The sequence below is a fragment of the Chinchilla lanigera genome, unplaced genomic scaffold (genome assembly GCF_000276665.1).
Source record: "Chinchilla lanigera isolate Chin_1 unplaced genomic scaffold, ChiLan1.0 scaffold00026, whole genome shotgun sequence".
NCBI lineage: Eukaryota > Metazoa > Chordata > Mammalia > Rodentia > Chinchillidae > Chinchilla > Chinchilla lanigera.
The window spans coordinates 9,467,129-9,479,651 of record NW_004955427.1 but is presented as its reverse complement, the minus strand read 5'-3'; the positions used below and the strand labels follow the sequence as shown (position 1 = coordinate 9,479,651).

Genomic DNA, 12,523 nt, shown 5'->3' with positions numbered 1-12,523 from the left:
TTAGGATAAAACATTTAGGATTCCAAGAGCCAGAATCTTCATTTTAGAATTAGGAGGAAAGCATTTTAGAAATACTAATCTGAAACATAAACAGGTGTTTTCTGGATTTTGAGTTGTGAGGAAATTTCAGAGCAATTTGGGAATAAATGTCTGACCCATCAGTACTGTATTTCTAAACTTTTCAAAGGATTTCACATAAGACTTTTACCATGAATGCTAAGATATGAAGAACACTGACTTGAAGTTTTTGTAATTGTTTTACATCGTTTTTGTAATTGGGAGTGTACACTGAGTACATGACGTCAATCTCAAGCAAAGAGCTTGGCGGCTTTTTTTTTTTTTTACACATGTACCCTCAAATACATGAGATCAAATCTTGATGTAGAACATTTCCAGACCCCAAGTGGTTTTTTGAGTGTCCCAGACAGTTCAGTGAGGAACTTAACGTACATTTTTTTCACTATCATCTGAAATTCATTAAAGTTGTACATATACCAGTACTTCATTCTTTTTTATTTTATAGAATTCCATTGTATGAATTTACCACAGTTTATCCATAGTCTTGTTATTCTATTCCATGTTTATATATAGTTAGATATAAGGGAAATAAATGTTACACCCAAACTACCAGATGTCCCTATACGCTGAGTTCGTGTTCCCCAAAATTGAAGAATGAATTCTGGGGAACAAGGGAGGTTAAGAGTAGGAAAATTTATTGGGGAATAAACAATACCTTCTGAGGCAGAGGAGGGATCCCAAGTGCATTGCTGTGGACCCCATTTTACAAAGGAAGTTTCATAGAACAAAATCACAAGGTAGGTACAAAATCACCAGGTGGGCACAACTGGGGAAAAAACTGATCAACCACTAAGATTACAAGTATAGCCACTTAGGTAATAGCGATCCAGTGGACAAGCAGGTCAGGTAGCAAGTGCACCTGGAAAGAACAAGGGCCTTTCTTGGAAAAAACAAATCGGGAGGTTCTGGCCACCTACCGGGATGAAAGCTGTAATATAATTTATTGTTTCTCTTGGGGAGGCATGTAGACCTGGTCATTTTGTGTTTATCATGAGGCCTGTCCTCCAACAGATGTGCTTCTGGCCACAGTGCAGTGTGTTTTTACCTCTATATTGACTCCCTTGCGGGCCTAGCCTGTCTGACTGCCTATGATATTTTTATCTAGCTTAGCTGTCTATGATAGATAGGTAGACAGGTAGGTAGTAGGTAGATAGACAGACAAATTAGTTATTTCTGGCTCTGAATGGAATTATGAACATAATTTACAAACATTTCATAATTTTTGATGAATATATGCATTCATTTCTCTGATATACCTAGGAGGGGAATCATTAAGTAATAAGGTATACACATACATTGTTTTAGTTGAAACAAATTTTCCAAAACATTATAGTATTTTACCAAAAGAGTATAGCCTATGAAATTTACCATCACTAATCCAAACCAATTCTTGGTGTTTTCACAGTTCTTAATTTTTGGCATTTTGTTGAGCAGTATTTGTATTTTCATTGGTGAATGTCTTTGTGCAGACCTTGTGAGAGCAACTTCTGAGGATGTAGAAATGGGTGTCATGTGAAAGGGGATTATTTATTCTTCTGAAGTTCTGCTGCCATACTTTGTCCTTGTAGACCCGTGCAGAACTTGAGGTTTGCATTTTTTATTGACAGCTGTTTCTTGATGGTGTTTTTTATACCACTAATCTTGTGACTAGTGATTAAAAGCATAGGTTCAGGAACAAAGCTCCCTGGGTGTGAATCCCAGTTGTGCCCTTATGTCAGCAGTGTGTCCCTCAATTTACTCATCCACAAAACAAAATTAATAGCACCTACCTTACAGAGTAATGAAGAAGAAAAGCATTATTATATGTAAAGTACCTAAATCAGTGCGAGGGCCGGAATAAGTGCTGTGTAAGTATTAGTTGTTAAATTCTATTTGTAATAAAACATGCACTGTTTGTGAGTAAAGGGAGAATTTAGAAAGCAAATTTGTAAATTTTTACCTTGCACAGTACTGAATAATTTTTACTTGTTAGACTACTTGTGTATGGTGATTTAGGTCTAGTCCTGAGGGGAATCACATTTAAAACAGAAAATGTCTTAATTTTCTGTAGGGTACATTTACCAATAGGTGATACAGCAGTGTTCATTCAGAAGGTTCTCTACCCTAAAATAATCATTATCAGTATTATAACTTACAGACTTTTACTTAAGTAATGTTAAAATACTTACTCCTTGAGAACAGATAGTGTAAAATTTATCAGCAAAGCTTTAGACAAAAAGTTGATGTGGGTGAGATAATGAAAGACTCAGAAAAGAAAGATTAGAAAGATGCTAAAGAACTCTCCTTAGGCCTGATCTTTTGAAGTATTTCAGACAGGTTTAGTCTAATTCTAAAATAACTAGTGGCAATTATGTTTATAGAAAAAGTTGCTTAGTAGTATATTTGTAAAGCATTTTGAAAATTATTGCTTTCTGCCAACTGGTTTTGACTTTTAATCCCAAATTTATACTCTTATTTTATCTGTCTCAGGTGTAAGAAAAGAGTAAAAATATACAATAAACAGAAATAAAAACTTTAAATGCCTATTTTTGCTACTTTAAAATTTTTTTAACTTTATTTCTCTATAATCCCTTAACATTGGGGCTCAGCTTTTATCTCTGAAAAGGAGCAGTTGTAGAGTTAGCCTTTGAGTTTATTTTGCATTCTCTTCCACCAAAGTCGGTGGAACGAGGGAACTATAATTTATTTGCAAAGTCAATGTTGGTAGTAAGGTGCAGGTTTTTAACCGCTTCATGTAGTGCTCAGTACAGTGTGGAAGGTAAGTATTGCTTGATAGTCAAAAGTTTGTCAGCCCATTAAATAGAAGCATGGTGTACTGTAAACTAGTTGTAAATTTAGATGGTATAGGAAGCTTAGGAAAAGTTTCCTGGAGAAGATGAATTGAAACTGAGGTCCAGATCATTACTTTAGTTAGTGAGGGAGGGGTTAGAGATAACGTGGGAATTTTCTACCTTGTGAAAGAAAAGGACAATGGCACTTTGAAAAAATTGAGTTTTTTTATTTGATTATGATTTTATAGGTAATTTCTGGACAAAAGCTGACACGACTATTTTCATCTAATCAGATACTACCAAGTAAATGCCTGAGTTGCCTTGTAGAACTGCTTGAAGACCCAAACATAAGTGCTTCGTTGATCTTAAGTGTTATCAATTTGTTGTCTCAACTAGGTAATGCATTTAATTTTTCTTTTTCAGTATTTGGAAAATGTATGAATTTAATATTTTTGAAAGTACAGATTTAGTTATAGTATATCTTGGAGAATAATTCATACTCAAAAGATTTCTTCATTGCAAAACCTTTCAGAGTTACTATGTGTCATGAATCTCTTGAAGAAGAGAGATTCAGATATATATACATGTGAAGAATATATATATATATTCTTTCTTAAATTAGACCAAGAAATCTAAAGCATATCAAAAATTTTCTGTTCTCCAGAGAGAAATATACTTTGCTAAATTGGCTACTTTTGTACTTTTTAAAAGGGGGGCTACTTTTGAATTGAAATACAAAAAACCCACATACACATTATGCCAGTCTTAAATAAAACAACTCACAATCATAGCTACCAAAGAATCATTTTTCTGTGATAGACTACATAAATTTAGAACTAAGGATAAAAATACTGCTGCTTTTTGTATTGCTGTTGTTGCTTTTTCTAATTATTTTTCTATTTTGCCCTTATGTTTAGTTTTGAAATAAATGTTTATTTAATAATCACATACTCCCACCCCTGTTTATGAGTAGGTGTGGAGGGGGTTAGGGTATGTTTTCTGTGTGTGAATATAAAAGTAACATAAGTGTAGCATATAAATTCCAGTAATCCACAGTATATATTGTCCAATAGAACAGTAGAACTTTCTTCAGTGGTAGAAATCCAGGTCTATGATCAGTAGAGTTGCCACTTGCCACGTAGAGCCTTTAAGATTGAAGTGTAGGTAGTAGCCTGAGGAACTGAATCTTTAACTTTAAATAGATGCATGTAGCATTGTAGCTACCAAATTAAGTAACATATAGAAAGAGAGTAAAATGGGATAAATATTTACTTATTACCACCTTCTGTGTTCATCATTTTTGCCTTTGGGAATAAAATCTCATTTAATATTTGGTATTTTTTTTCTTGCCAGATCTTTTTCTATGTTACAACTGATAAATTTAGATAACTTGTTGGTTGTTTTTGATACAACTGCTGTTAACACTGGATATTTCTTCTGATATCAGTGCCTTTTTAGTAGATTCCTAGTACCATAATTACTGGGCACTGTAATTGATTCAGATTTTATCCTACTGGTGGACAGTGATGTTCTGGTTTCTTATTTAGGTTTGCTTCTGTTTTTGTGTGATAGGATCTCACTGTTGGCTAGGCTGATCTTAAACTTGCCTTCTTCCCCTCTCAACCTCCTGAGTGGCTGGGATTGTAGGTGCATGGCACCAAGCCTGGCTGATTTTTATTCTTTTTCATGTTTTTGTTATTAGACTCCCTAGTGCAATTAACATTATTATGGAATTTTGCCCAGATACTGGTGTATTTCTGTGGGACAGAGTTCCTGAATAATTTCCAAGTCTTTTTTAAACAATAGCCATTATGTGTACTAAATTGCTTTCTAAAAAGGCTCTACTTCCCTATCTGCCACTGTTTTGTATGAAAATGCAACTCACTTTCAACATTTAAATATATTAGAAAAATTTTAAGTGCTAATCCATTTATTTTGTTATATTTGTTCATTAATAGATTTTGTACTTAAGAGGCCTTTAAAAGAAATATTGAGGTGATATTTTCGTCACAAAATTTCTACAAATATGTAAAGCAAGTTTTCTTTGATACTCTCCTCCACAGAAAAACCATTTGAATGTCTCAGCTGGAAGACATTGATAAGTAAAGTAACTGTATCATACTATATTTTCTTTAATGACAAGATTATATAGAATAAATTCTAAAGGCCAGGCCTGGTGGTGCATGTGTAATCCCAGCACTGGGAAAGTTGAGGCAGGAGGATCGCTGCAGGTTTGAGGCCAGCCTGGGCTACAAAGTGAGTTCAAGTCCAGCCTGAACTACATAGCGAAACCCTGTCTCAAAAAGACAAAAAAAGAATAAATGTTAAATTATTTTCCTTTATCCATGAAGACCATATATAAAATAATTATTGCGTCATTTTATGTTAATTTACAGCTATAGACAATGAAACCAGAGACTGTCTTCAAAATACGTACAACCTAAACAGTGTGCTGGCAGGAGTGGTTTGTCGCAGCAGTGCTTGCCATAGTGATTCAGTATTTTTGCAGGTATATAGACCTAACAGTATCCTCTGACTTATCAACTGTTCCCTATTCTTTAGTCTCAGGTTAAAATTGTTAATATCTTTTATAAACTGCTAATTTATAATGTATGTGAAAATTAACAGCATGATTAGACAGGATCCTTGTCTTTAAGGCTTAGTTGGACACAAACGTACTACTATTTAAATGTTTCTAAAGAAGGGACTGTTACCCATATCTGTCATCAATAGTAAACAAAAACATACCTACACTATAACTGCTTTGATTTATAAACACAGACGTCTACATTTTGAAATGTAAGCTCTTCATATTAAAATTACAGTTTGAATTAGCATCTAGTCTGTTGAGGAAATCTTCTACAGAAATTAAAATTATGGTTTCAATATTTAGCAGAAGTTCAAAGCTCTTAAAGCCATCACATTTCATTGAATCTAAAATGTAAGCTTTGCATAGTGGCAGTATCATAGCCACTGAGGTTTATCCAAGGCACGATTATTGCTAATTGAATCGAAAATTAAAACAATTGAAAGAAAGAAAAATGTCACCAATTAAACCTATATTTAGTTTGAGAGATGATACTTGTAAGGAAAAGTATCTCAAAGTTAATTGATGCATAATGTATGTATTTTAACTTGCATTGAATTTTAAGGCAAATACGTGAACAAGTTTATTATGATTATGTTAGTCATATTTGTCCTACTGTTATGAAATACCTGATACAGGTCCTTTAGAAAGAGAAAAGGTTTATTTAGGTCACAGTTTGATAGATTCAGGGGCAAGGCATCTGCATCATCTTGGTTCCTAAAGAGGCCCTTAAACCTGCAGCTACATCATAGCAGATAGTAGTGATGGGAGCTTGATCACATCTTGAACCAGGAGCAGAGCAAAGCAGGGTCAGCCTTGCTTCTTTTATAACCTCCCCACAAGCACTATCAAAAAGGTATCACATGAGAAATACTTGATGTTTCCAATGACCTAAAGACCTTCAGGCCACACCACCGAAAGGATCCACCAACTCTCAGTAAGACTACTAAGGCGATCAAATCTAACTACGGTGAACACTAGGGGACAAACTACACCAAGGAGATATTTTGTTTGAGAAAGTATGGGGAAATGTGAGGTGATACATGAACCATAAGGTTCTTGTATGTACTTGAAAAGGGGAAAATAAAAAGAAATGGCGAATTTCTTGTCCTAACCTGCACTTCCTAAAATGAGATATGCTCAGCATGTAATCAGACACACAAGTTAAATAAATATCAGATGGTTTCTTTTACATGAGAAAGCCAAAATGTAAATAAACTGTAAAATAAAAGATGATGGGAAATAGATCTGTCTTCAAGTGGGAAGGAGAACCAGAGATGGAGGAGAGAAGAGAAAGGGGATAGAAAAATAAAGAATTTTAAAAAATGGAAAACAGAGGTTTGGAAATGGAAAGGGGATCAAGAGATGGAAGGAGCAGGGAGAGGTGGGGAGAGAGACAGAATGAAAAAAGTACAAGGTATGAAGGACATGTACCAGTTCCCACAATAGATGTAATCATTATGTACTGCAAGCATGTACTAATTAAAAATAATATTTATAATAGTCCATTCTTACATGGTTTTGTCTGTTTGTACTGATAACCATATTCTTATTCTTAGTGCATTCAGCTTCTACAGAAGTTAACATATAATGTCAAAATTTTCCATTCTGGTGCCAATATAGATGAACTGATTACCTTCCTGATAGATCACATGTGAGTATGCAACTGAATATGTAACCAAATTATGTACTGATTTATTTTTGAAGTAAAATCACATGGCACATCAACTCTCTTGCTTTTTCTGACTTTTTAAATCAAGTAGGGCTAATTTATATTTGTTCCTCTTAGATGAGTCTAGCAATAAATTTTGAAAATGAATTTTAATTTTCATGGCTGATACTTAGAAAATAAACTGGTTTTGGCAGGAAAACACTAATGAAAGTGAGTGTTGATCTTTATATTTAATCTGGGTTTGAAGAATATGATACATGTTCACTTTGACAATTATTTCTAAATTTTCATGATGCAGGTGAATAGGATAATTTGGTTTCAAAACATGAAATAATTATCTGCTGTCCAGAGCTTGACTGTCTTCACATGTTAGAATTTTTTTGCAGGGCAAAAGGAATTTAGATATATAAATTACTATACTATTTTGACTAATGAGTTTAATTTCTTTTTTATTATTTCTCCTTAACAAAACATTGATATAAAACAACAGTCAATCTTCTGAAGATGAGTTAACTATGCCTTGTCTAGGATTATTGGCAAATCTTTGTCGGCAAAATCTTTCTGTCCAAACACATATAAAGACTTTGGTAAGTTTATTATTATTATTATCATTATGTTTGATGAGGCTTTGTTTTGTGGTGAGTTCTATGTTGGGAGAAATTTTACCCATATTTTTCTTCAAAGAGCATTTAACTTATAGCCATCTGGCTGATACATGAAATCTCAGAAAGAGTCAAAGTGACCTGCAAAGGATTTGAAGCATTCCAGCTTTCATATATCTTAGACTGAAGACTGTAAGTTAAACGGTAACACAAATATTGACTCCTGAAAGTTATTTTTCCCATACCATTCCTTTATTTGTCACATTGAGTACCTCAAGACTTGGTGCTTTCTTCTGTGCTGATAGAAGGCAGGCATGTCACTGACAGTCCCATTTGCTCTAGTCTTGTGTTCCCATAATATTAATGGTCACTCTTCCAGGAAGATTAGTAAGTGCCTACTGTCAGCACTTGTTATAATGAAGGCACCTAAGTGAACTTACCACTTTTGGAAAAATACTAAGAACTCACTTATTCTTTAAATCCCTCTGTTGTGCATTATTCACTATTATCTATCTGATTTTAAATTAAACACTTTCATTTGTTTGAGCACCGCATTGTGTGAGGCTCATTTTGGAGGGGGAGCTTATGTTGTGCCATGAAGTGTTTTAAAAGGTTTATAGAAAAGAGAGGTTTATATATGTACATGTATTTTTAATTTGTGAGTTTAAAAATATGCTTATATTAAGAAAACTCTTACATACAATAGACATTTACATACAATAGTCCCCATACAGAAACTCTTATATACAATAGTCCCCATACAGAAACTGCTTTTTACTAAGATGGTACCTGTCTGTACTATCAGCCATGTATGAAAGTACTTATGTCACTCACTCAGTGAATCGTCTCGAGTCCAAGTGATAATCATCAAATGTTACAAACCACTCCCTCAAAATGTGTAACACGTGGCAAATTCTCTAATCTGCTAAATATTTTCTTTGTTTTCACCATAATGAGAGTTCTTCATTACAGTTCTTTTAAAATGCTAAACAGTTTTTCTTGCAGTGTTTAAGGTAGCTCTTTTTCCTTTCTCCATGTATTCCTTTTAAACCATTAAAATTGACATTCAAATTTAGCGTCTGTGAGTTATTTATTCTAAGGTGACAAAACCTGCTAGAAATTCATTTCTCACCTATTTGGGCACCTTTACCAAAATTTTTTTCTCTACATCTTTGTCTCTAACAATTAATTTTTGACTTTACATTTATATGTTTTAAATTTTTTCTTTAGACTGTTTATCTTTTAAAGATCACATCATTTCTTAAAAGTGTATATAATGATATTTAGTAAAAGTTTGCCCACTGTGTGTAGCATAGCTTTTTAAACTGTTTTTTAGAACTTACAATTTTTACTCTAATTTATTTTTAAACTTTTTTCTTCCTCAGAGTAATGTGAAAAGCTTTTATCGAACTCTTATAGCCTTCCTGGCCCATAGCAGTTTAACTGTGGTTGTGTTTGCACTTTCAATACTGTCAAGTTTGACATTAAATGAAGAAGTAGGGGAAAAGGTAAGTGATGACTTATTTCTGTTATTTAAAGAGTTAATTTTGCAGTTTATAGTCTCTGATAAGTTAAATAACATCGAGTTTTTTTCACTTTAGGGTGGGGCCAATTTAATTTTTTATGTAATATACCTTTTCTAATTTGCTTTAAAGCTATTCCATGCACGAAACATTCATCAGACTTTTCAACTAATATTTAATATTCTCATAAATGGTGATGGTACCCTGACACGAAAGTATTCAGTGGACTTACTGATGGATCTCCTTAAGAATCCTAAAATTGCTGATTATCTTACCAGGTATGTCTCACATGAGTAAATTTAAAGACTTGTTTTTTTTCTAAACCACTATGTGGTTTTGATAAATAAAACTATCTTAGAATTCTACAGTTTTCACAGTAATTGAATTGAAATATTATTTACTCACATTCTTTTGCTCTCCTGAACTGAAAGATAGAAGTATCAAAGGATCTGTGTGTGTGTGTGTGTGTGTGTGTGTGTCTGTCTGTCTGTCTGTCTGTCTGTCTGTTTTTGTTCATGGCTTACATCAGCAGCATTGTGTCACTCTCTGAAATGCAGACATCTTCGCCAGGTTTGGTGGTACACTCATGGAATCTCTTCTACTTGGGAGGATGAGGATCAAGGATTTTGAATTCAAACTAACCAGGGCACACATTCCAGTCTGGCCAAAATTTTAAGACCCCCGTCTCAAAAAAAAATACAGATATCTGTTTAAAACCAGTTTTAAATCTTGAGCATTATGGTTTCTTGAAAGAATATCATTATTATAGGAACATTCATGTTATTATGTCTGTGACTTTAAATTTTTCTTAATAAAATGTTTCCTTTGGTACATGCCTCTTTTGTGTCATACAGTAAAAAGGAAAAACATAGTTATGTCTTCATTATCGCAGTGTTTCATGTGATCATTTATATTGTGAGATTAGGTAGCAATTTTTCCAAAGAGCTCAGCATCTGAAGTTAAATTTTCCCAGTACCTAAACTTCACTGTGGTCCTAAATTAAGAAATTTTTGAAATTGCTTCAAAGAGTTAAATTAATTCATCATTTATAGATAAAAAATGTATTATTCTCTTTGCGTAGTCAGACACTGAGAACAGATGAGGGGCTAGCAGCAGCAGGATCTAAAGATACTTCCTGATCTCTAAGAATCATAGAATTAAGATTTTATTAAAAAAAACCTACAGACTAAGTACTAGGGCAAAACCGACCATTATATATGGATGGTTAACTGATACTTTATAAAACCAAGAAATATTCACAGTAGCGTTTATTTTTTCTTCTCTTAAACTTCTGTAGATGAGAAGTCCTTTTTCTTCCAGAGGTTTCATCACTTTACTTGCTCTTTCTTTACCTATTGTAAGAATCACCCAGTACCTGTGGGTACATGGTAGCTAAGACAGTGCTTATGTAACAGCTTTGTAGTAACCTGAGAAACTTGGAATTTTGAAATGCTTCTGGAAACTCTAGGAGGAAAAATTATCTGGTTTAGCATAAGTAAGAGATTGCTTAATTACCACTTCCATACATTTGTTTCTTTATTGTTTCCCTTTCTAGACCAGAGACTTGAACCTAAGAATCATTTCTAGAAAATCTGTTTTCTTTTATTCCTGTACCATTAGTAGAACCTAAATTCTGAGTCTATTCCAAAGTCTAACTTAATGTCTGAGTTCCTAAATTAAAGTTTGATAAAACAGTGCTGCTCAATTTGGGTCAACTTCCTAGCCAGCTGCTTCTCCCATTTCCTATAATGATTCAAGTATTTATTATTTTACCCTTGCTGTCTTTCATGCAGAAGATGACTGTATATCTTTGTTTTACACACAGGAAAAAACAAAAAGTCATCCCTTCTGATTGGACCACCGTCATGTCTGTGTCCCTGAGGAAATTTATTTGTTTTTAGGCCACTTTTTGCTGTTTCATTCGTAAACATCTTACTGTATGCAGTGCCTCATTCTGTCCTGTCCTCAGCAGTTTCGTCACTCCTTCAGCACCCGCATTCCGTGACTTTTCCTCCTTTACTTATGTGTGCAGCTTTTCAGTTTTCTTTCAACCACATACTTTTATTTTGTTCAAGCTCCAAAAAGTATCCAGCTTTTGTTCCAGTGTTTGATCTCTGGAACCTTTTAGCCTTACTTCTTCACACTTTATGTTCCTTGGTCTAACCTTATAGGTGGCACCTCCAACTTGCTGTGAATAGTATTTTCTCTAGAATATTTCCTCTGGAAGGCTGAAATCCTTCGTTCTTCATTTGTGTACTTCCTCTTTGAGGTTCAAGTCTGGGAATCCTCCCCAAATGACACCTGCCCTGCAAAGTCTGGGTTCAGTATCTGTTTTGTTCTATTCATCCCATATGTTCCTCTCTTATAGTATCGTATTTTGCATTATCTCTTATTATCATTTTCTGTTTTTCTGCCTCTATCCTTAGACTGTAAGCTCTCTGATAGTATCATTCTCTAAATCTAGAATGCACTAGTTCTATAGAACATAATTTCAATAGTACCTCTTAGATACGTGTGATGTGGTACCTGTCCCTTTTTTTCTGTGTTTGCAGAGCCTAATTTAATGTTTGGCAAATTTAGGTGCTATATAAATAAGTAGCTGTATAATATATTGTCATATTCCTTTCTCCTTTGAATTTTTACAAAGTAAACACAGCCTTTTAAGTTATAAAGCAGTTAAGCTACTGAAACTTTCAGTGATTTATTTATTGCCACAAGTCGTTATGTTTCAGTAAACGAATGGGCCAATTTATATTTTTAAGCACTAAGACGTAGTCTAGATTTTAAGCAGAGATCGTTCCCAACATAAGACTTAGTGATTTTTTAACTTCGCAGTAGTATAGAAGCCATATATATGTGTGTATGTGTATGTATACATACATATACATACGTATGTGTATGTATATATATATGTATAGTCATAGCAACTGCTTCAGATTTTGAATTTTGATATTCTGAGCTAGCAATATGTAGTGTAATACTCTGCAATGCTAGGCAGTGGCTGTAAACTGCCGCTTTCAGCCACTTGATCACAAAAATAAATAACCTGCGGTTAGAGTATGCTGTGTTGCTAAACTGTGCTATTTGGTAGAACAAGTTGTGCAGTATTTACTTTTTGTCTTAACAGTGTTTTCACCCTCAGATAGGTTTGTGGAGATAAAACTAAGTCAGAGAGCATCTAAACTTGATCAATATTGTGTTCCGTATTAGAAGCTCAAATGAATGCATAAACTGTTTATCTTGTAAATCCTTTCCATGTATCAATTTCATAAGTATCATTTGATGTATAC

The 12,523-nt window shown here is 33.8% G+C and overlaps 1 protein-coding gene across 2 annotated transcripts in view; it reads left to right on the top strand.

Moving 5' to 3' along the window:
• Positions 1–12,523, top strand: part of Kiaa1524 (KIAA1524 ortholog) — a 32,628-nt gene that overhangs the window by 1,078 nt on the left and 19,027 nt on the right. The window contains exons 2-7 of one of the 2 annotated variants that reach the window (XM_013515128.1): positions 3,143–3,245; positions 5,246–5,358; positions 6,996–7,090; positions 7,599–7,695; positions 9,096–9,218; positions 9,366–9,511. In XM_013515128.1, the coding sequence (XP_013370582.1) occupies positions 3,143–3,245; positions 5,246–5,358; positions 6,996–7,090; positions 7,599–7,695; positions 9,096–9,218; positions 9,366–9,511 (677 nt within the window). Of the gene's footprint in view, positions 1–3,097; positions 3,246–5,245; positions 5,359–6,995; positions 7,091–7,598; positions 7,696–9,095; positions 9,219–9,365; positions 9,512–12,523 lie in introns of both variants that reach the window. The other variant, XM_005386362.2, reaches the window with a different exon arrangement.